Below are 26,069 nucleotides of genomic sequence, written 5' to 3' on the forward strand. Positions count from 1 at the left end.
AAGATCCTGGGCAGATGTCATACAGACCCTACAAGAATACAAATGCCAGCCCAGGCTACTATACCCAAGCAGAACCATTGTTCATTGAAACACTTGGTGAATGACTTTATGGTTAGACCATCTTAATACACACACCATTTCTTAAATGTACATAACCTGTTCTCTGTGGACTGAGAATAAAGTCACTCACTCAAGTCAAATAGCTTTGATCATAACAGGAAGTCTGTATCCAAAATCGTGCCTACAATTCATTTCTTGGTGCAGCAGAACTATCAACTCTCAGCTTAGCTACGATGTAGGGTAAAATCCTTCGGCGATGTGAGGGTCACTGAAGTACAGCCTTATTACAATGAAATCCAATGTCTAAAAACTGTTCTTATTTTGGGCTTGTACCACAGTAAGAGCCAAGATTTTAAACTCTACTAAATACAAAACAAACAAACAAAAAGACTTTATATATTTATGTTCATTTAAAAAAATACTAGTAGTGATCTATTATTTTGAAACATACAGTTAATATGTTTGGAGTTATTTAAAATTTATATTGAGAAAAATGTATTTTCACTATTGCTGTAGATGAGCATCTACATAAGACTGTTAAATTGATTGTTGTTTTATATCAAACAACTTTTATAATACTTATTTTTATTGTTATAATATCTTACAAATTTTAAGGAATATGACAAAAAGGATATTATAGTTATTGAAGGGGGGTCTCTGAGAGGAGTTGGGGTACAAAAGGGAAACAAGGATGTGATTTAATTCTATTTACTTAAAATGTTTTTAAATGTTAACAAATTCAGATAAATTGAAATCATGTAACTTTTCTCTTCATAATGCAACAAAAGTTAAAAAAAAAAACCAAAAACCAAAAACCAAAAACCACTAACATTTAAGACTGTCAAAATGCTATATAAAATGAAAACACTTTTAAATGTTATCTAACTGGCAGCAGAGAAATGGCACTACCTAGCAATCTGTCCTGCTGTTGAGAAAGTACATATGTGTCTATCAAAGACCTTTCTATGACCCCTCCTGTAATAGCATTCAGATCTATTTTCTCTAAGTAAAAAATATTCTATTTTGTCTGTATCCCAAATTGAACACTAGCATGCCCTGATAATCCCTTTAATGTATCTCCTTAAGTGGAAATTGGGGGAACATTTGGACCTGGGGCCACAAAGGACTCATCTTTACAATCAACTACTTTGTCTAGCTCTAATCCTCTATCTAAGCAGAATTAGTGACGTCAAACAGTTTCCATGGCACAGCTAGGCTCATGACAACTCTGTTATATCAAGCAGAAGGGCAAAATGGGCTATGCTTAATTGCACACAGAGACAAACATAAGCCAGGCTGGTTAACCTCTCATTTTCTGGAGGCTTGGGAACAATGGGAGTACATTAAGAATTTCTGCTGAAGTTCTGTTATTGAAGACCCGTGTTGCTCATACTTCAGTACATTTCCTGGTTTGTTGTAACAACATCAGATCAACAAATAAAGCAACATTTTTTGTGATGTAGTATTCGTAACTGATCTCACTGCTCACTTGCTAGCCATCATGTGATGGTGACTTGGAGGTACGGATTATTGAGGATCTACCAGAACTAAAATGCTGCAGAAACAAAGCTGAATAATCAGCTCCACTTCAGGACACGCCTCTTCACCTCCACAGCCACTTCCTTTATTTGTCCTCCCAGAAGCCAATCAATAGGCTTGTCCAGCCCTGTAAAACCCAGCAGCTTTCACTTACAGTTTCCTTATAGCTATGCTCTCTAGGATTCCCTTAGATCTGGACAACTCCCCATGAGACTCTCTTTAATTGTCTCCTGGATATTTTAAAACTGCCAAGTTTTTGTTCTACAAATGCCTCACTATTCTGCTGGGCTCTTGTAGCACCCCTGTCCTCACCTCTATAAAAACACTGTTGCCCTGGGGGGATAATAATGTCTTTTGAAAGAAGTCACTGATCCTTGCCTTACTCAGGAAACCTCAGCATTGCCCCACCCTGCAGCAGAGAGAAGGGAGGGGAGGCAGGTCAGTCAGTGCAGAGTGCTAACCAGACAGCTGTGAGATACAGACTCCATCCCCGTTCTTTACATTTCCACTACACATGAGAGACGACCGAAGTGCACTCTCGCAGGGTCATTAGAGAGTTTTCTAGGCTTAGATGGAAAACGGAAATTGGTGTAGACAGTTCTCTAATTGACTCCTAAGAACACAGAGAAACTATCAAAACAGTGTTCAATGTCAGAGAAGGAATCATGGAACATGGGGTCAGGAATACAATTATAACCAGCAATCAAATTCTCACACTATACAAATATTGCTTTGTTGAGTAAAGTTTGCAAACATTTAGCACAAGAAAGAATTACCTGCCCTAAAACGCCATAACATGTCATAATTCCACCTTAAGCAGTACAATATGAAAGAGGCTATTTTTAGCCTTTCCATGGTTGTTATGGCAACCACCTCCTGGCTCCAGCTGTACACAATGTTTATAATTCCAGGGAAGTAGAGAGAGCAAGTTTCCCGATAATGTAATTATGCACTTTCTATATGTACGGTGATAATACCTTAGTCTGATTATTGGTACTTGTTTAGTGATAGTTAGTTGGCTATAGTTCTAGAATGTTTGGAAAAATCTCATATATCAATGACAGAACCACTGAAAGGGAGGAGGGAGAAGAAACCAATAACAAAGGCTCTTTTTAAAGGACACTGCTGTTACTCAATGAGAATACCAATCCTATGGAAACGACCACAGAAATAGGTCACTGTGGGGAGGTGTGGAGAGCACCTAGAGTGAAGCCACTGACAAGTGTGAGACCACTTCTGGACACTTGCTCACCTGGAGCTTTTCCTTCCTTTTGGCAAACAACTAACATTGCTGGCCTCCCTTGCATTAAGTTGCAGCTTATGACAGGTGGAGTTCTGGACAAGAGAATGGGATATACACTCCTTCCAGGGCTGACCCATGAAACCTCCCCTACATCATCCTGATTCTCTTCCTTTACCTGTTAGCTGGGTGAAGAACTCTTTCTTAAGATAAGACCTTAAAGATTTATGCCAGAGCCCATAGATGGAAGGACCTTGAGATTCCTCAAGGACAAGGTAGAGAAATAAGGGGGAAATAAATCTTTAACTTGGTAAGCTATGTAGGATTGATCTCTTAGTGCAGTTAGTGCACTAATATACCTAAAAATATACTAATACTAATATACCTAATAACTCCTAGAGCTCCACTGGACATAGATGTCCCTTCTAACACAAAGTACTAATTAATAAACTCTACATACATGTCTAACTAGTCCTTAGTAAGCCCCACCCCCCACTTTCCTATGACTCCAGCTTTCCACAGCTTGTGATGGCTTTCTACCAGGACATTCCTCAAGCTCAGTTTAAAATCAACTTGATTTCTTGAACAGCAAGGATTGAACTCATATAGATTCTCCAAGCTGGGTTCTGTTGGATAAACATGAATTCCCTTTCACACTGTTCCTTCATACCCAGTGTCAGCTCTGACTGGATGGTACTGCTGGGTCTAGTGATGGCCCTAAGTCTCTAGCTCTACCTCTGCCCCACATACTTCACAGCTTCTCATTTCACTAAGCTAAAGGAGGTGTGGGGTGGGGTTACTTTCAACTAACCAAGTGCACGGGGCTGGTCATTCTATGAATCCAATACTTTCTGCTCCAGGAAATGACTTCATTGCCATTATTTCCTTTTACATAGTTTTCACCAACAAACTTTTAAAAAATTCTTTCATAATACTTCTATGGCTTACAACTTTGATTTCCTCGTTTTGTTGTTTAATTGGTAGAGATGGAACTAATGGCATGCAAGGCAAATGATGTAATATTGAGCACCTACTCCAAATCCAAAGATTTCTTTATAATGTCATTTGCAGATGTCAAAAGTCAGATTAAGACAGTGACCCAAATATCATTCTTATTGGACTCTACTCTGTCCCTAGTTCTAGAGCACTGCCTATTTCATGTCCTATCATTGGAGCATCAGTCAATATTCCACTTGAAGGCTTTAAAGGGAAACTTCACTAAAATAAGGCAATTAGAATAGACAAATCAGTACATGTAAAATACAATTACAACTAATTTTGCTGAAAAAGTTTCTCAATCACTGTACATGATCAAAAAAAATGGACTTCTGAGCCCCATTCATTCAGTCCACATGGTAGAATGAAGCAGTACAGGTGGATTTGATATGCAAAACTGCATTCCTTCCTGGTCTTTTAACAAAAGTGGATACTTGATTCCTCCCCTATCAAAGCTTTGATGGAGCTCAAAATTAAAATAACAAATGGGTTCATATTCAAACTTAGCTCTCTTTGGCAGGTTTTCTAAGCAACATCTAGATTCTTATGAGAACAGTGTAGTAGTTCTACTTTACACTCAGCACTATCACACATGTGGAAATGCAACCACAAATTTCTCGACAAAATGAAGACATTTGGGGTATTCTACTGGCACCCAAATCCAACTGGCCCTTTCCTCCTAGAGTTAGCTTGATATTTGGTCACTTCACATCATACCTTAGTCCATTCCCCCAGCAAGAATGAAAACACCAGAGGAAGGCATATAGTTTCAGGACATTCCACCAATTTAGGCTCTAAGTAGCTACAGCTTTAAGGAGGCATTCCCAGGAATATCCCAGGAACTCTATCCACCCCCTCAGAATAGCAGGCAATTGAGTTAGTGATGGTGACTCAGGCTGGCTTTTTAATCCTGATCTGAAGGAACCACCACAACCCTAGAGAGGGAAATAAGAAAGTCTAGTGGAAAAGGCCTCCTCCACCAATGACTCATGCTCCACTGTGTGACTCGCCTGGTGCTAAGACAGAGAGTTAGGTTCATTAGTCACTTTAATGAAATTCTCAAAGAAAGGATTCTCCCTATAAATAATAATGAGCTCTGCAAGCAGTGTTTGTGTGTGAGCGTGTGACTCACCTTTCTACCATGCCAGGCAGCACCAAGCGTGTCACCTGCAAAAGAGAAAACAAAATATTAGTGATGGCTGAGGACACAAGCCACAAAAGAGTGAAGGACACCCAAAGAGAAGGGACTCATGAAGCCAGCCACCATTCTATAGAGAGAGGCTTATCTTATACTTATACTGTGTTAGGAGTACAGAAAGAGAATGTACTGGCAAAGTGAATGTGGCTAAGATTAGCCTTGTCTGTAAGACTGACATGGCACCTTCAAAAAACTAGGGCTCTATGGTAAGTGGACATCTCTTCAGTCCTTCCCAGAAAAGATTGAATGTTATCACCCGTAACAACATCCCACCTACCAAGCTGACTTAAGTGTTCTCATCATAAGGGCTCAAGTCATCTTTTCTGAAGGCTTTGGGAAAGAGAATGCCGGCAAGTGAGATGTGAGTAAGTATCAAGTGCATTCATTTCTTCTAAGGTCCACAGTTGTAAGCAAAACACACCCGAAATCATCTGTGGCTTCTAGCGACTAACAGTGAAAGGCGATGTGTTCAATTTAGCAACTTCATAATCACCAGCCAAAGACACACAATGTCAACAAAGGCAACCACCAAACTCTTTTGGGGGATACTATTCTTTAAGAAAAGTTAGAAGTGCCAATCTTTGTCAAGATGACCTCATAGTCAAACAAGTCTTGGTTCAGCTTATATCAGCTCTCTAAGCAACACAAGAAATGGAAATGTCTAGGTGTAGACATCCTAAGCCTTTTATCTTGAATAATATCAACCACCAATTAAAAAGACAGTATTTTGGTAAGACTATTTTTCACGGAAATATTCAGAAGAGAAAGATCAGGAAGACTTTCTGCAGCAAAGTGTGCTATGTAGACGTCCAAGTTCAAGATCACTCTAGAGACAGTGTATGCACTTGTCAGTGAGCGAGTGTAAATTGTCATATCAGTAAAAGAGTATGGGCTGGCACATCACCAATTTCAAAGTAAAGGAATATCCTCAGAGTTTAGGGGAAACACTTCAACAGAAGTAAAGATATGACCAGATCTGGCCCAGATGAAAAAGGAGAAACTGTAAGAGCAAGTATAGGGGGAAGCTTCCTGCAGCCCTCCTTTTTACACACATCTGTGTTTTTACATAAGTCATCCTCATAGGGTGATGAAGCAGACTGTCAGCTGTCCTCCAGCATTGCTCTTCCCTTGCAGATGAAGGTTCAGAGCACACAACCTCTTTCCCATTCTTGGTTCCTCCCATAAAAAAATGTATTACAATTTCTCTGACAACTGCACATAGCCTATAACTATCTAGCTCATAAGTAGGACATACAGTGTCTTGGTTGTGACTTGAGAAGAGGAAAATAGCTTGTATTCTTTGTTATCTTTCTCTCTTCTTTGTATGCAGAATGTAATAGATTGGAGAGAAGGAGCCATTGACCCCAAGGTGAATGGGATACACGGTAGGATGTTGGGAAAAGGGGCAGATCCTTACTGCTAGAGGAGCCACTGTGCAGCACACTCAGCACCTGCTCCACAAGCACCCTGACTAACAGACCAATTTTGACTTTGTTTAACTTGTGATTGTATCTCTGTTACAGGACATAATCAATATTCTTTTTGTTTGTTTTGCAGTGTTGGGCATGAACCTTGAGGCCCTTTGCCCATATTAAGCAAGTATAGGCCTCTGTCCTAACTACCCAGCCTTTTAACCAAAAATTCTAACTAGTAAGATCAACCATTTATGTTGATAAAGACTGATCCATGTTAACACTTTATAACCCCTCTCCCCAAAAAGAGTAGTCCCACAAGCAATAGATGAAATATTTTACAGTTTTGAAAAAAATCTCTTTTCAATTTTCTTGATTTGCTTGAACTAATTCAAAATGTTCCTACAGGACTTCAAATTCAATGTGATAAAACCAAATCATAGTAAAGGCTAATGTTACAGTTCATATTTGCAAGTCACCTCTTTCTCCTCTTCAGGTTAAATACTAATTTCACCTTTGCTGATGTATTTCCCCAGATTTGTCTTTCCAGAGGCAAACAGCAGCTACTTAACTCATAACTAGTGATGTTAGGCCACGGTGGTGTGCACTCAGCACAGTTCTAGTTCCAGCCCTTCCTATGGTGCTGTGACTCTGAGCTAGGCTCTTCTTCTCTGAAGTCTTAGTATATTAAATGAAGATCTACATTACATGGTATTACTTTCTTAACTTAGAATGAAGGTGTGTGTGTGTGTTTGGGGGGGGGAGAGGGAGAGAGAAGGAGAAAAGGAGAGAGAAAGAGATCCCACATATGGGACATCTGAGACTTCTGAAGGGCCACCTGTGTTCCCCACACTCACACTGCACTATCCTTTTAGGATGTAGCACAAGTCCTCAACTCTATCCTTAAGCATGGTATATCCCACAATTTAGAGCCAAGAACAGTAATAAATTTTGAAGTCATCCATATCAACTGACCATACAGAAGTTTTTGGATAATTCTTTCATTATTTTAAAGTGTTTCATTTCAGATCTCCTTGGGGTACTGGAATAGTTCTAAGATTAGGCTGTAATAATGATTAAAACTTTTTATATTTACCCCAAACAAACAAAGAAACAAAAATTGAACATTCAAAGCAGGAGAATTTTACAAATTTATGAAGTTTTAGGAGACCTCTCTATATAATATGTGGCTAGTAATCAAGGAGCTGAAATCAGAGTTTACCAAACTCAGGAGATAAAAAGGCATAAAAACACTCTCTGCATATCAACTGAGAACTGGGAGCCACACCTTAGAGTAAGGAGCCATCCTTCTGTTTTATCTGCAGCCTAATGGCTGGGAGGGAAGAACTTAGGACCCATAAGGAGATGCTCCTACAAGCAGACAGGTGGCACTGGTGCTTAGGAAAAGGAGCACTTACAGCTAGAAGCTAGACAGAGCTTCATAGATTATGTTTCGGTTAAGTTATAAAAGCATAAACAGGAGATCACTTGGCAGCAAATAAATGCCAGAAAGAACAGAATATAAAAAAGCAAACCGTGAAGAAATAAATATTTTCTATTGAATTGCCAGACTTCTTTGTTTGATGGATTAAAAAAATAAAGAGATGTAAAAAATATGTACAACTGGTTAGATGCATCATGCAACTTGCATCTGTAGAAGACATGAGGGTCAGACATTCACACACATAAAACAGGAATACTGTGGAATATTTCATTGTAAAGGATGAATTGTATGCAACCTTAAGAGTACCTGAAATGTACTGTATTTATGAGCATTACACTCTGACTAATCAAGCTAACCAGCAAGCAACAGTATCTGAAAGGGACTCTATTAGCACATTTCACCAGGGGACCGTGATTCTTAGCTAATATATTAGAAAGTCATCTCCAAGCATTTTCATAGAAGTTATTACTCAGTTCCTAAACCCTGAGTTCACTAGAAACAGAAGGAAAATCAGGATGAACTTTAAAAGTGCTCTTACCTGTGTGTGCATATGTGCATGCATGTGTGTGCCCTTACACGTACTGATCTGTATTAAGGAAGTTAAGAGCTGTTAACTGAAGAGTAGCTAAGTGGAGCTCAGAAGAGCAGCTGGTTAGGGCTTGATTTAGCTTTCCTCCACAAAGGGAGGAAAATGAATGAGATTTGCAGGCACCAGCTGACCTGGAGAATTACTAAGCAAGTACAACCACAGTTCAACTTTTGGTTGAAATTCTGAGGAAATAGAAACCAGAAGCTTATAATTTCCTTTATGTCACACCACCTTTCTACTCTGAGTGAAAAATTATCCAGAAAATGGTCAGACAATGTGAAACTTCATGATATAATCACACTTAACAAAATTATATCAGTAACATGTTAAGACTTAAATCCCTTTTTAATGACTTTCTATGTACTGACATGACCAAATATGTTCTTTTTAAATATAATCTTAAAACAAGAGGTTTGAGTAACTCAAGGCAAAAGAATAACAGTGCTTTGGGTGGCTGGTTGCTAAAGAGCCACAAATACACACTGACTACTCAACGACCAGACAGTGCACCAGCAAAGATACAAACCCTTACAGGTAAAAGTGATGGTCCTCAATGGAGCTGAGGGGTTTGCAGCCCCTTAGGACGAACAACAATATGAACTAATACCCTCAGAGCTCCCAGGGTCTCAACCACCAACCAAGGACTGTACATGGAGGGGTCTGATTGTTCAAGTAGCATGTGTATAGTAGAGGATTGCAAATTCAATCATCAATAGGAGGAGAGGAGCTCGGCCCTGTGAAAGTTCTGTGCCCCAGTGTAGGGGAATGCCAGGGCCAGAAAGTGGGAGAGGGCGGGGTGGCAGGCATGGGGAAGTGGGAGGCAACAGGGGTTTGTTTTGGTTGTTTTTGTTTGTTTCTTTGTTTTTTGGAGGGGAAACTGGGAATGGAGAAATTTACATGTAAATAAAGAAAATATCTAAAAAAAAATAAACGAAGGACAGTAGAAACAGACAAAATGTGTCTACAAACATTTTAAAAATAAATAAATAAATACTCCATTTCACAAGAAAAAAAAAGTGATGGTCCTTCTTAAGGTTCACAGATTCTCATATTTACTTCTGTGTGTCACGAAGTGGAAGCTCATTTAAAAAAAAAAAAAAGTCAACCAAGAATAACACCGAAAAGCCACAAGAAGTAAACTTGAACTCTTCATGTTTTTATAAAAACTAAAGTTTTCATTAATACCTTTCCTGATAATCAGATTCTAAGTCTTAAATCCAACTCCAGGCCATCTGAATTTGGGCACATGTTTACACATCATTTTAAAATATTTAATATATAAGTAGACTGACTTCACTGTGCTCACATTAAATTAAATTCTCTTTAACATCACTCTTACATAAGACATTTAAACTAAGGTCCCATTTCACTGTCCATTTATTGACTAGAATCTTAATATCTGGGTATTTATACCAATATACCAAGTACTGCTATGCAATTTCACTGTGCATCTGCACTGCACTTCACAGCTCACATGGTGTTTCTGGAGCTAATTCAATATGCTAATTTTAGGCCATCTGCAGGTGATAATTACTACGCCAGAAAGTTTGCTGTTTCTTTTTACATATTTCTAAAATGATATTATCACAACTTGTGAATTCGGTGGTTAAGAATATTAAGCAAGTAGTAATAATAAACACGAGTTCTAAACTTTTTTCTTCTCACCTGAGATATGCTCCACAAGTGCACAGCAAGCAATTTTAATTCCTTTGTGTGGTTGTCTGAATGAGACTGTCCCCCATAGACTCCTACACTAAATACTTGCTTCCCAGGTGCTGCTGCTGTTTGAGGGTTAGAAAGGATGGCCTTGTTGAAGGAACTATGTCACTGCAAACAGCTTTGAGGGCTTAAATACTTGTGTCATTTCCAGTTTGCTCTGGGTATGGTCAAGATGTGAACTCTTAGGTTGAGAGTTGGCTGCTCCAGCCCTAGACCTGCAGCTATAAGCCATGCTTTCCTACCATAATGAACTCTTCTTACTCCTCTGGAACCACAGGCCCAGATACTGTCTTAGTCATGGTGTCTTTCACAGCAACAGGAAAGTAACTAAGACAGTTCTCTCCCAGGTAGGTAGAAGCCACCATAACTGAACTTTTACCATAATGAAAATGTCAAAGTTTACAGCAAAAAAAAAAAACCAAAAAAACAAAAAAAACAAGTGTTTTTTTTTTTCAGTAATGTTTTCATTAGTTCACACCACAAAAAAAGAAGACACTTTAAAAATCTAAAAAGTTAATCTACATTATTACCTTACATGTAGCTCTAGTATCATTTCATAAGCAAGCTGGCCTACAGTACACAAATGTACACAGAAACATGAATGGCTTCTTAACAGCTTAAATCAGAATTCCTCGGGGGAAACCACATACTCATTTTCAGGTTAAATATTTACTGGTACAGATATGTATATTCTAGTTAGGAAAAAAATACAAAGTTCATTTACCTCATACAAAATCACATTCAGTATTATTAAATCATTTAGTTAAGATATATAACTCAAAAATAGACTGCCTGGCCTAGAAAATCCTTGAAAATGTTGTATTAAAATGTAGCCATCTGTGGTCAGGATTACACAGAATTTATTTTCTTCTTAGTGCTCATATAGTTTTCAAATATCTTTGGCAACAATCTTGCATTGCTTTTATAATTAGTAAAGCCCTCACAAACCTATTTCTTTAAAACAAAACAAAACAAAACAGAAAGAGAAACAGAACTGCCAAAGCCTCCTGTGAGCATCTCTCTTTATCGCTGCAGTGGCAGTCAATGCTGACAGAAGGGACCCAGGTACCTGTCTAGGTGTTACTATTCTTTGGTATGAAAACTGATATAATACACATTTATTTATCATATTACTTTTGGTACTTGGTCATTTGTTTCAACACTGCTAATAATGCTCTAAGACTCTAGTGAAAAGAGCCAGACAAGGCTCTAGATTCCTTTAATCACAGGACTCAGTCAGGAGTTAGGAGGATTATGAGTTCGAAGTTAGTCTGGTCCACACCAGGTTTCATGCCAGCCCAAGCTACCTAACAGGGACCTATCTCAAGAAAATGAATCAATCAAACTTAAGATACTTGATTCACTAAGATCTGTGCCACTACTATTTGTGACTAGGGAGGTAAACAGAACAAGCCACCCCAAAATCTAGGCTCAGCTTCAAGAATCCAGGTTTTTCATGAACAAAGTCAGAACATCTCCCATGGCTAACTGGTTCACCTTTGCTCTAATTCAAACCTCAAAGAAACATGTTGAAATCAATCAAGTCCAGATTTAGACAACTGAGAAATGGACTCATACAGTTTAGAAGGAAACACTTTCTTAAAAAATCTGAAATACAAGAATCTGAAACAAGTATTCAATTGAAATAAAGGGCATCTTAAAAACAATCATAGTATAGATGTGAAAAGAATGAACAACAATGGTCTACAATGGCCCCCCTCCCATCTTTTGAGAAACAAGACAAAAACTACTGGAAGCCATACCAGAATGGCACAGCACCCATTTCCTTTGGCAAACAGTATAATTTGAGCTCCAAGGAGATGAGGAAGTGAGAACATAGCTTGATTAGAAGTTCTTAGAATCTCACCTGTATAGCTAACAGTATTTACTGCACAAGGGTGGAAAACTTAATCAGACATAGTTTTGAGAGCACTCTGAGATTTTACAATGTTATCTGACTTTGCCTTTTCTATGGTGCTTAAGTCACTGAGGAAGTTCAAGAGTTCTCTTAGTCTGAAATGTTGCCCTAGGCTACAAATAGGGCTTTTCCTGGTCCAACACATTCTACTTTGATCCATATTAAAATAATATATAAAAATAAAAAAATTTCAAAACATATAAAAATAAAAAAAAATTCAAAACACAGGAATACTTATTAGTGATGGCAACCTAAGCCCCTAACTTATGCAGCCAAACAAGGATTACTAAGAGGAGTGAATAGAGTATCACCTGGTGTTTCCATGGGACAATGTTGGAGTCTTGTAAGTGCTTCTATTATCTTTCCCCTAAAACAAACTGACAGCTTCTTAAAAGTGACAGATGTTGAAAAGAGAAAACAATTCCTAAAGTTCAAGTTCCTGTCCTGTTTTCACACATATGAAAGACATTTTCCTATAAACTAGGTTCACTAGGAGCTAAAGAGAATCTCAAACCCAATCTACAAGGGTGTCTTTATTTTCAGAAGAAGGCAGCTGTGGAAGAAGTGCTGTCCTGTATTTGGAAATAGCCTGCCTCTGCTGGGTCTGAGGCAGCCGGCTACTGCCTTCCCTAAGGGCCGAATGTACTGCTTACTTGAAAAATTTTAGTAGCAGAGGAGAACACGTGCTGGTAGTCCTAGTTTCAAAATGAATTGACTAAATATTAACTTCGTATGTCCTCACCCAGAAAAGCCTTAGATGGGAGAATGTGTTGAAGGACACATCCTACTTGGGATTTCTTAGTTTCCTGAAGTTAAACTTAAATTGTGGAAGCAGAATATGAGGATTCATTTCTAGCAAGTTCCTAAATTAAATACAATTAAACTGAGGAACAAAACTCTCCTCATAGATTTCCAAGCTAATACTAGGCTCCCCCTGCTGGTACTCTGTCACCTGCCAGAGGCATATCCATGGAAGAAAGAAAATGAATGCTTGGGTACTTTCCACCCTTTGACCATTCATCTAAACATTTATATCATGGGCAAGGCACAGTATTAGGCACTTTTGCTAACCACCTACAATGAAGGCATGGTGATGCAGAAGGAGAAAACTTGGCTTTTCAAAAGTATTTAACAAGTGCTTTGAGGGTAGCAGGCAGGTCAAGCAATATTGTTTTAACAGCACTCATCTGAAAACGAGAGACAGCCATCTCTCAAGATTCTATGTGGATATCAAGAGAATACCAGGAATGGAAGATCTGAATGCTTGTGTCCCCACAAAGCTCATAAGTGGAAACCCCAATAGCACACTAAAGGGGAGATGACTAATTACCCCAAAAGGACAGGGATCTGATAAACCTGCTCATTTCCCCTTCACCATGTGAAGAAAGACACTGAAGGCAGGCACCAGCTATGAGAACAGTCCCTCCTCAGACTGACTTTCCTAGCACCTTGATCCTGAACTCTTCATCCTCCCACACTGTGCGAGATGGTGGAACCTTCTTTATATCTGACAGTCCAGGTTATTTTTGTTGTCATATCAGCTGCAAATGGACTAAGACACAGGAGGTTGACTTGGTTCAAGCCATTCCAATCTTTCAAGCTCACTAAGTTTGAGTAGACCAAAGACTTGGAATCACCTGGAGGGGAGCTCACACTCAGATATCTGGAAGCACTGCTCGAAGAACAGAGAGCAGCAGGGGCTGCGTGATCTAGAGAAGCTGGGCTCACATACTCAGTTGCTACTCAGTTCCTGAGGCCTGTGTCACATGATTTCCACATTTTCCCCAAGAGAAGCTATAAATCTGAATGTGAAACTTTCAGCTTTTAAAAACTGAATTAACCAACACATGCTGGTAGTCCTTATCCAGCCACAGATCTGTAACTTCTGACCTAAGAAATTCTCCCAATTTACTTCAACTAACCCACATTTAGCATTGTAGGGCCACACTTAGAATCACTGTGATTTTAAAGAACAAGAAGTTTTAATTTTTAAAATGCATTCATCTGTTTGTAGAAAAGCTATCAGCTGTGCACTTGGGATAAGTGGAACAAGTGTCAAGGCTCATGAAGCCCACACTGTGCAGACACTCAACACTAAGAACTGCAAGGTGAAGGGAAGCCACGCAGTATGCCATTGGCCCACAGGATTCCAAACCTGTTCTACTCTAAAGGGACAGACCGCCACCTTGGCCCTAATAAGACAAGATTTCCAGTCATGCATGAAGTTTTCCATGACGGCACATGGAAAAAGCCTAAGCCACTGGACAAGCTTCAAAAGTGAAGCAACCAGGGCTGGACAGAGGCTCTCAGTGGTTGAGACCACTTGCTATTCTTGTAGAAGATGTAGGTTTGGTTCCTAGCATCCATATGGTTGGAATCTGATACTCTCTTCTAGCCTCTGTGGGTTATTGCACTCATGAGGTACACATGCACTCACAAGATACGTGTGCAGGGATAGATGGACACACACACACACACCCCAAAATAAATCTTTTGAAAATGAAGTATTCAGCTAGAACTAGATTGTTGAATACCTTGGGAAAGCTGTTTACAATTATACACCAAGAGTCTGGCCACAACTGCTCTGGTTAATATTTCTTGCCTAATACTCTCCTGGATCATCTCTTTATCTGTGATAACCTGAAATTCCTTTGACTTCAGGATTATTTTACTATTATAATGTGAGGCTTTTGTGACTTTTACAAAAACCTGACCTACTCACATAGGGAAGAAGCACATGGACCTTCTAACAAAATGCTGGGGCTCTACCTTTAATTTTGAGCATGACCCCAACTCACAGGGCAGGCTTGATCTCACCATCTCCTGGTACACTCCTGATTCTCCAGCATATCATTTGGAGAAGACATACACCAGGTGAACCTAAGGGTAAAGACAGACTGCTCCCTTTCTTATATAATCTTACTTAATACCTTTACTGGAGCTTCAGGCTAGACACCTGTGCCTCAGTTACCCTGATGCCCAAATACCATAAAACCTAAGGTTCTGTAGCCAGACCAGTTTTCATCTCCTTTTGTTAGCCCAAGGTTCCCAGCAATCGCTGCTACTAAAAATGTGGTTCTGGCCTTGATAACAAAGTGCAATCAGTTAAAGAATGATATGTACAAGTCATCAAAATACTGTCTGGGACAAATCACATCAGAAAAGCTTAAACTCAGGAGTATCACACATAAACCTTCACCTAGGGGAATGCCCCTCCTCAGTATACATAAGCTACACACACATGCTACAGAATACCGACTGCTATGTCACTCTTCCTCTAGCACTGTCTCACATACATACGAGATTCTGCAGGCTCTCTATGGTTCTCTATCTGCTGAACACTCAAGTTCCTGTGCAATCCTGACCTCATTGCATCTTCTGCCTATTGGTTTACCACAGTTCATTGACCACTCTCACTTCTCCAAACCATTTTTACTTCTGCATGGTGCCTAAGAGGTCATGCTATTGATCCTACCCACAGTGCATCAGCCCAAATCAACTGTGGACCATGCTCTAATGGTTCTCATGACATCATGAACCAGGAGGTCTGAATTGCTTTTCCATTCGAAGTTTACATTACAATGATGCTTTAGATTTAGTAGATTTAGTAAATTTAGATCCATGCTTAAGACTGACTAAAGGATGCTTATTCAACTTATTTAAGAAGTATTTTAAATAGTAAAATCCCTTAGTGCTTTTAAAATGGGATTTGTTCTACCAAAGTCCTGTATAACTTTTGAGCATACATTCAGATATTCTACTAGTGATATGTCCCTTCGGTATGTCTCAAAGTATTTTAAAAATGAGCATCTGTGTCTAATCATAGGAACCAGTTTATAAACACCAATTCAAGAAGAGAAAGGGGAGGAGGAAGAATGAAGAGGGGGAGACAAGCTGTATAAGACACTAAGATATTAGGAACAGTATCTCATTCTTATTCCCGTCCCACTTCCTTGCCCCTTTTCTCTGGAGACAGGGGCTCAGTATGTAACTCAAGCTGGTTTCAAATTCCTGATTCTCCTGTTTCAGTTTCCCAAGTCCTGGGATTAACAGATGTGCATCATGACCTCTAGTGTTTACCATCACTTGAAGAATGGGCTAGCTACTTTGCAGAGCTGTTGGGTTTGTGTTATCTTATCCATGATGCACACACACCAACACTATTTGGTCTTTAAGCAAGGATGAGATGGATCACATGCTAACCTGTGCAAAGAAGCTGTGAGAAGGACACGGTCTGTAGCCATGAAGCAGGACAAGCTCCAGGATTAAAAACAGGACCTTGGTCTTTTATTATTAGTTTAGTATTCTACAAATGACCAGCCAAAAATTCATGTTGTGGGAAACAGGAGGCCAGCATTTTAAAGCAAGGCCAACAATGAAGTGTTGGCAAGCAGAGCTGTAAGAGAAAAGACTAGGATCCAGAGTAAGATCTGATGAAGAATGGGAGTCTTCAGGAGCTAAACCTACAGCTAGTATTAAGAACTTGACAACATAAACCTTAAGCACTTGAACAAGGTTTTCTCATTAACTTAGGACAACATATTGTGAAATACCTCACTGTCTTAGCACTCATTATTTTCAAGCATTTTGGCCAGATGCACCAAAAAAAAAAAAAAAAAAAAAAAAAAAAAAAAAAAAAATCAGAGTAACAGTAAAATCATTCATTTTAAAAGGAAATTTCATAAGATATATAATAGAATTTATATTATTTTTTATATAAAACTTTTATTTTTCTAAAAAAATAAAACCATTATTGCATGTGATTAATAAAATATTTTTATTAACTTTGAATTTAATAGCAATAATAACATTTTTAGAGCCTCCCTTGCTCTCTTCCTCCCCCGAACCTCCCACTCCTTTTCCCTCTGTGTGTCTCTTTTCTCCTCTCTGACCCTCTACCCAGAGTCTCATGTAGTTCAGTCTGTCCAAGCATGATCTTGAATTTCTGATCTTCTTGCCTTTTCTTCCACTTCCTATGGCACACATGATCATGCCTAGCGTTATGTAGTTCTAAGGACTGAACCTAGGGCTTCATGCCTACTAAGCAACAACTCTATTTACTGAGCTGCATCCCCAACTCTGAGTTTTATAGAGATCACCTTCATTCAAACAAGTCACTGAGGTAAAGAAAAATATTATCTTCAATTTACAGATGAAAAGTAAAGTGAAAAGTAATTTACCCCGAGACTAACATGGCTAGAAAACGGTAGTTCCTTAGTAAGTCTGATAGAGATTGTTAGAGGCTGAACATTTATATAAATCTGGTAAAGAAGCGCCCTTAAACCTATACAATATATTCCTATTAGCTACATTAAAAACATCAGTTTCACAAATGTGGGTCTTGATCTCTATCTACTCATATCTCAACTGGTGACTCACTTAAACCTCAGTTTATATAAAAGCCAAACAATACACACACAAACACACACACACACAAACACACACACACGGGGAGGGGAACCACAGACACCTTGATTCATAACAAAGAAGAAGATACAATGTAGTAATTATTTATTTGATAAAAACATTTGCCATTTTATTATATAATATATTTGAGGTGGCTTTGAAGTAAAAGCTAGCCAATGTTCTTTATCTGTAAGCACTGAATTAACACATCTAAACCTTTACATTACCCAGGGAAAAGCAAAGCCATACATGACAAAGGCCAAGTGTAGCAGTGCTAGGTTCTTGGACTTGAAGCAGCCTTTACTTCTCTCAGAACATAAAGACATACAGATAGTTTCTCTTGAAAATCCATAATACAGAAAAACACCAAGAGCTCACCACAAAGTGAAACATGTAATCCTTATTTAAACATCTAATTTATAATTTAACTTATTAACTTATATTTATCTTATTTTGAAGAGTTCTGACTTAAGCTATTTCCAATTTCCTTAAACAAGCTAGTATATACAGGAGTTTTAAAAGCGCAGTGGCTTTCTGCAAGAATTTTCAGATTTAAAGTGTCTGATACTGTGCATGAGGATCAAGCCTCTGGCAATACTTCCCTATGGTTTGTTCTATATACCTTAGCAGTAACTTCAAAAGCGCAAGTTCAAGCAGAGCTTAGATTCGTCTACTATCTAGCTATTGCTCCTTTTGGCAGAGTCATCATGTAATTTTGTGTTATACACGAGTAACACAACTACAACACATGTTTAGCAAACAATGAACAAGTCTTTGTGTTGTTCTTTGTTTTTGTTGTTCTTTCTTTGTTCACTTGTTCTTTGAGACAGGGTCTTGATCTGCAGCCCTGGCTGGCCTAGAACTCACAGAGCCCTACCTGCCTCTGCCTCCTGAGTTCTGAGATGAAAGATGTTTGCCACCATGGCAGGCTATTCTGGCTGGCTATTAGGTATAGCTAATAAAAACTACTCTCGTTGGTTTCTAGTCTCTTGACTTCCCATATAACAGTGAACTACTATGTATGTCAAAATGGAAACAAACCAGCCATGAGCAGCAGATGGCTCATGTGAGTCCGTCTTTAACCTGCAGTCTTGTTACCCACCATGTTGAATGTACATAGAAGACACATGAGAACTGTTTGCTACACTGTTAGAAAGTAAGCTAAGACAAGTATGTTTGGTGGTCAGCTCTTTCTACTTCCTGGAGACAAGGAGATAGATCACATTCATTTGGAATACATGTGGTAAATAAGAGCTGACAGAAATGAGCTAACGGACTCTATATCAGTGTTTTTAGATAGAGCCAAAAAAGAAGACGGATTTATAACAAAGCTGCTTACCTTGCAAACGGAAAGCACATTAACATTTATCAGTTTCTTGATCATCTGCAAAAAAATTGGATAATCTAAGTTCACTAAGAAAGTAATAATGTTACAAATATACTTTGGGGAGACACACCTGAAGCTTCTGCAGATAACACAAGGAACTGGAAATACAGTAGAGCTGGGGTTGAGAGGTAGACATCAGCTTTATCTCAGTGTTGTATTTGTAATGAAAGCAGTAATTAATACGAATGTGAAAAACATAAGATAGATGTGCAAGTCAAATTTGAACATGAAGAGACACATTAAATCCAAAATAAAACACTTAAGAATTTCCTCTCAACTAATAGAGAAAGTGGAAATGACTGAAACTAAGAGCTTCAGTTGATTTCAAAAACTGATATGGTCCTTCAGAGATGTAACTTCTTAGTTTTCATTAAAGGATTATGCATGTATCAAGGCTGTAGCTCTCATTTTAGTAAAGCTAAGGTACTTGAATCAACTATGCTGCTACATATTAACATATTTATGAGTTTTTAAACTAATTTTTGATGCCCCAATACTTAAAATAGAGCTATCTTAATCAAATAAAAACAATAAAAAGGAAATTAGAGCTATTATTGACCCTGGTACTATTTAAATGACATCATCATAATATTTCTTCCTTCAATCCTTCTAGCCTTCTCCTGAAGCTGCCTATTTCACATTTAAGGGTAAATAGACAAACTAGCTATGATTAGGTTTATCCTCACAGGAGCCAAGCTCTGAACTGTAGACAGCTGGACTCTGACCCTCAGTTGGAATCACTCTTCCAGCCTCACTGACATGTGCATGCATTCTTTGTGCTACCATAATAAACAAAGAAAGACTCACGTTGTCCAAGTCGGGAATTTCCAAAAAGTATTCCGGATACTCGTATGACATGCCCACGTTGTTCACTGAAATAAGACAAGACTATTAGCTAGTCCATTTATTTTAATGATGTACTGAAATGTTAAGATTTATCTACTGAGACTAAAATGATACATATAACTGTATAAATATAATTCCTGGCGAAGGTGTGACCTTCCCAGAGCTTTCTATCTCAAATCCTTATTACTGGAGTTTAAATGCTATTCCTTCATGGAGCCTTTCTGTACTTACCACCCGAATGCCTTCCCTGTCCATGCTAGCTCTCCGGAACGTGTGTTCTTCTTCTACATTGGTCACCTACAGGTAATGCCAACCACTCCTCTGTACCTTACCCCTTCATGTTGGAGGAGGAAGAACACAGAGTGTATAGTGCAGGAGACTGGAAACTTGGGTTTTAGTTACAGCCATGGCATAAAATGTGTGACCTAAATAAGTCATGTCCAGTTTATGTCTCTGCCTGTTCACTGGTAGTGTAAGGGTTTACTCAGTCATGTGACAAATAGTTGCCACATGCTCGTAGGCCAACCATGTGCTGCTAAGAACTAGAAAGGGAAGAAGAGAAGAGAAGGATTCTCATGGGATCATGGGATTTACTATCTAGTAGGAAGAAAAAGGTTCCCAATCCAAACAATCAATATTCACAACAGAACGTCCAGAGTCATGATAGTCTATTCCTAGAGCCTGACTTCAGGGTTTTCTTGGGGTAGCCTGGAGGGCGGGTGAGGCCAAGTATCTCTGATAAATGATCTGTGGAAGGCTGAGGTCGTATCTTAGCTTACCTTGAACCCTCCCTGCATAATCATTTAACCTCAGCTTGGCACCAATATACTTATACAGATTAGGTCTTACATTTGAATATTCCATTACAGGCAATTTTTTCCAGACCCAGAAAGACAAAGAAACACAAAATAAGGAACATTCCCAAATGGATAAAATATCTCTGACTTTACATAAACCAATTAACTCATAAACTGCATTATCTATTTATGTACATTTAACTGCCACAACAAGCCCATTAGGTAATTTCTAAATTATGCCCTAGAAACTAAAATCCACAGCACTTAAAAGGAGCCCAAGATCATGGGACAAATCATGCTGGAATTCAAGCTCAGAAGAGCCTTAACTCTAATCACTCAAACTGCCATACACCTTCATCTGGGAAGAAAGAAAGTGAAGGATTCTCATATCAATTAGGAAAAGTGATCAGTAGTAATTGGATAATTAAAACACTAATGGCAATATTTAACCAAACCAAAGCACTAGGAAAAAAGTTTCAGTTACAAGAAGATAACAAAATTATGGTCAGTTTGCTATGGCCAGATAAACCTGACAGAAGTACTTTGTCCAACAGACTAACTAAATTAATAGTTGGAAGGAATGGGGTACCTCTCTATATTTAACTAAGTCTGTCACTTGAGCCTGAGTCTTCAGGTTTTCCTCGAAAAATTTCTGTGAGGATGGTTTGAACAGCTCACTAAAACCCATCTTAAAACAAGAAAGCCCATTCATAGGTTTCATGCTCACCCAAAGAGGAAAAATATCTAAACAGCTAGTAGCAGCAGGTCTAGATTTACTTTGATCGTATCCCACCCTCTACTAAGTGTCTCAGTAATCACATTTATAAAAGATATTAAAAACTAAACCAAATAACCAAAGGTAAGGCCTTAAGTTCAGCTGCCTCTAGTTTAATCAGTGCTGAGTTACAAAGGATGAATAGTTTGTAATTATTAAATAGTCAATAAGAAATCTTTTAAGAGTCAAAACTGGTGGGCTATTTTTGTTATTGTTCTGAAATCTAGAACTTTTAAAGTAGAACAGTTGATTTTTGATCTTAGCATGTGCTATAAGCACAAAATTGAACTGAAGAAGCACACAATAACTCAGCAAGCTGGGAAGTGATACTCTGGATAAAGTATTAAAGTAGACAGCTTTCTGATCTGCCTCTACTAAGTGACCAAATGAAACTAACAATGCTGTCTGCTCATACAATGAAAATGGGGATATCTATCCAACAGTGCCATGTAAGAAAACAAAAAACAACTCTTTAGTCCAAAACAATAAACTCTCATGTAGGAAGATGGTGTTTAGTGGCGAATAAAAACTGTGAAAGCTAGAACAGGACTTCAGAGCATCAGGTCTAAGCTGATGAGATGGATGAGTAAAAACAGATGTCAAACTAGAGGTGGCAAATGCACAGCGGGCACCAGGACTCCAGCCCTCTCTGCTTTCCAGTGTGCACCTTCTGCTGTAGAATCCAGGCTTGCTATCATTCGTAGGGAATAATCAGTTCTGTGTTGTGAACAACTGTTGCTCCTCTCAGCTCTGAGTACATAGTTAACTCCAATGACAGTATCTTTGGATGCTGAAATTCTATATTCAAGGGACTTTGGAATCAGCAGATTCTGGATGAAGTTTTGCACTGAAGTCACTGTCCTCTACTTAAAGACTTAATCCACTAAAGATGGGTAGGGTCACCTTCCACCTTTTTACTGAAAGCTTCAATCACAGATGAGACTTGAAATCAGGCATCATGCCTATAGCTCGAGGAATTTTCTCAGAAGCCATTATCTCTTCTCTGTACTATTTATCACTTCTAAAATCATTTGCTACCCCTCTCTCTACAACTACCTATATTCCTCCTACACTCTTGTCATGTGGGAAGGGTATGAGGTTTAACCATCTGACTTTAATTGCCTACTCGTGGCTCTTGATATATATGTGTAAGTTAACAAATCTGTCTGCATTTTCTCCTGCTACTTTTATTATCAGGTCATTTCAGCAGACTGTGTACTATTAAATCTTCTGAGGGATAGTTTGAACACCATTACATGTAGGCTTAGATTTTTTTTTAAAAAAAATCTACTTTAAATAAGGGTTTTTAAACATTTTGACCCCAATTCTAGCACACCGTTCAAAGGTAGGGAAGAAAAGATGGTAAATAGGACAAGGGGATGTGGACCTGTTCAGAAGTAGTTTTTTGGGGCGATTCCAATCTGCATTTGTCAGGATACCAGCAGTTTAGTTCAGTAGTACCAGGAAACCAAACACAAGTTAGCAGTAGTGGCACAATCCAGCAGAAACCGCCAGGCCTCCACCAAATCCCAAGGAGTCAGTTGGAGCCACCAGAACCGGCCAGGACACCAGAAGTTCCTTGCCTTTCTTAATGAAGTGAAGATCAGGGAAGATTTAAGACAAATACAATATATTTATACTCTCTCCAAACATCACAGGTCCTCACATGGGTCTTGCTTCAGTAAAACACGTGGGTTTGCATCACATGACACAACCAGAAACTTCCATTTCAACTACACTCTTCAATAACTATTTCCAGTAAGTGTACAACACTGGGAATCTCTTGAAGAAAGGCAAACCCAGTGCAGTTTTATTTTGAGACAGTAGGTGACAGTAATAGCCAAAAAGCAGATCAGAAGCTTCCAATGACTGAAGGGAGAGGGAGTGCTGTGAGTAGGAGTGAAAGATGGCAGTATTCCCATTACAGCTTAATCCCATTAAGGATGGGTGTGAGCAGTGCCATCGCTTTATGTACTTATTACACAATTCCTCACAGGATCCACAGAAACAGTCTCACAAGTTGTTCTAACTTTATTCAGAAAGTTGACCATCTCTTCTAAAGGGTAATATCTTTAATTAGCATTAAAGCTCATTGCACTGCCAGTGAGCTTCGTAGCTTTTTCATCCAGAAACCATGGTTCTGTATTGCTGCACCCACCCCTAGAGCCTTCAAAACTCTCTTAGTAATGAACACATCATCTCATTCAAAAAGCAAAGCACAACTGCATAACTTCAGAATTCTCACTGTGCCAGTAACCAGCACAAGGCCTTGAACAGTGAAAACTTTCCCAGTACTCCTTATGAGGTTCTAAAACTGCAGAAGCCTGTCTTTATTTATTTATTTTTGTCCCATTGCTGTGATAAAACTCCCTGATAAAAGCAACGTAAGGGGGGAAGATCCATTTCAGCTCACTGTTTTAGGTAATTTCCAGCACAGCAGGAAACCGTGCGCAGGCAGAAGTGGAGGCTGCTGTCAGCATTACATGCAGGTAGGAAGCAGAATGGTAAGCTCATCTCATCTCACTCTCTCTCCTAAGCAGCCAAGGACCCCACCACAGGAAATCAAGCCACCCACTTTCAGGACTACTCTTCCCACCTCAATTAATCCTCCATAAGAGTGCCCAGAGGCTAAATAATCCTTTAAGAGTAGGATGATTCTGGAGTCCATCAAGTTGGCAGTTGAAACCAACCATCACACAATCCAATGGAACAGCTGAGACTGAGAGAGAGCAGAAGTATAGATAGACCAAGAACGGGGAAACAGAAAGGCATTGGTGATGGGTAGAAATACCATCCTCATAAACCTATGGAGTGGGTCATTGCAGGGAGGAATGGCAGGGAGCTCACTTAGGTACACTCTAAGGGCCCATTCTGAACCACCAAGAATACTACTGTCCATGTGATGCTACATTAAGAAAGAAGACTTGGAAAATCCAGCATAATTCTGGGTGTTTTATTAATATTTTAAATGACATAATACTTAAAATCATTTCCACATTTCATTCTTTAAAACAAAACAAGATTTTGTTCCTTCAAAGTTCATGTGCTACTGATCTCCATGGGCCTATAATCCTCTATCACAGCCAGTTGCTAGAGACAGAATGATGTCATTGAAAAAGTAGATTTCTGGGATCTAGGCTGGGCATGATGATGGAACATACAACAATAAATTACTAGAAAATGAAAATCCATTCATGCACTAACTCCACACAGGCCACTTCCAACTGGCTTCATTTTTTACATTAAGCAGAAACATAAGAAATTAATGCGGTTTAAAAATACTCTGCCTAATGGCTGAGCTTCCAAATATAAATCACAAAACATGAAGTATTCTCTGTTTCCTTCTTATGACAACAAGGCAGAAAAGATAAGCTTATACTTCAGTCACATTCATAATTATACACATGAATCCAGTCCTGGCACTGAAAACTCATTAGTAAAACCTGTTTTGAACAATGATGTCATTTCACTGTATTTTAAAATAAACTTTGTTTTTGTTTTGTTTTTTTAATGTGGACTTCTGGAATAGTGAACATATCAAAGGCTCAGGGAGTGTGCATGAGTCTGTGTGTATGTTGGGGAATAACACTTTCTGTCTTACATTTTTTAAAATGGTTGGGGTTTGACCTCCATGGTAGAGTGTTTGCCTGGCATGTGGGGGGTCCCTGAGTTGGACCTCTAGCACTATAAAAGTAAAATTGGAAAAGGCTACAGACCTCAGAATTCAGCAGAGTCAGGGTTCAGCCCCTCACAATCATCACTGCTTCTACAACTGGGACATAAAATAAGCCTGTTTCCTCACTATTCATACATGAGAGAGGAACAATCATTTCAGCGAAGGATATAGCCACAAATCCACTGTTTGAAGCAGGTTAAAATGTCAGTAAATGAAGAAGAAGCTGCTGTTATGTGGCCGTTTATCCAACAAATATTTACTGCCCTCCTACTCTGAGTCCAATACCAAGAATCCTGCTTTTATTAAATATGACCAGTAACAGAAGGCAGAGCTCAGGTTCGTACTGGCTAGATTTATCCAGTACCTCCTCTTGTCCTCTTCACTGCACTCAATAGACCTAGTCTCACAGTCTTAGGGAGATTGTGACAGAGATGCAAAGAAATTTCCTTTTTTGCTTTCTTAACATATTGCTGGAGCTAGCACATGTTCATACACTGACAGATGATATTTGGAACACGATGTAAAACATTTTGCAAACTTTACAGTTTTCATACACTTGTAACTAGCAATTTCCAAATAAAAGAGAGTTTATAAGGCTTTAAATTTGCAGTGCCTTTAATCAGAAATTGAAAAATTAAGATTGAGTCAGAGGCAACAGCACACACCTTTCTCTGTTTAATTACAAACTGCCACGTGACTGATGCTCATTACAAAATTAGGTAAGATTGGGCATACATAAAATCAAAAGTGAGGATCCAGCAAGAACACCACAAGTTGGTGGTTCAACGATAGCTAATAGGGGATATTTATTCATTTCTATTTATGTTCCTGAAATCATAGAGCTAATTACACAGATTTACGTTAAAGGCTCTGCTTTAATTAATGCCAGAAAGTAACTCTGAATTCTAACAGTCTTGTGCTCACTTCAGAAATCTACTCTTCACTCAACATACTCAGTTTGATGAAAAGGCACTCTCCTGGATGATGTTCCTGTAGAGTGTCCCTAAATAAATGAGCTTCTATGTCTATTCTGTTTCCATAGAGCCCTTTAGCAGTCCTCTACCTCC

At 38.8% G+C, this 26,069-nt stretch overlaps 1 protein-coding gene across 1 annotated transcript in view; it reads right to left on the reverse strand.

Moving 5' to 3' along the window:
* The window catches only part of Hsd17b12 (hydroxysteroid 17-beta dehydrogenase 12), a 138,040-nt gene that overhangs the window by 15,871 nt on the left and 96,100 nt on the right, over nucleotides 1-26,069 (reverse strand). The window contains exons 5-7 of the mRNA XM_031371118.1: nucleotides 19,716-19,780; nucleotides 18,861-18,905; nucleotides 4,968-5,002 (exon numbers count right to left, since the gene is read on the reverse strand). Of these exons, the coding sequence (XP_031226978.1) occupies nucleotides 4,968-5,002; nucleotides 18,861-18,905; nucleotides 19,716-19,780 (145 nt within the window). The remainder of the gene's footprint in view (nucleotides 1-4,967; nucleotides 5,003-18,860; nucleotides 18,906-19,715; nucleotides 19,781-26,069) is intronic.

The sequence above is a fragment of the Mastomys coucha genome, unplaced genomic scaffold, assembly GCF_008632895.1.
Source record: "Mastomys coucha isolate ucsf_1 unplaced genomic scaffold, UCSF_Mcou_1 pScaffold15, whole genome shotgun sequence".
NCBI lineage: Eukaryota > Metazoa > Chordata > Mammalia > Rodentia > Muridae > Mastomys > Mastomys coucha.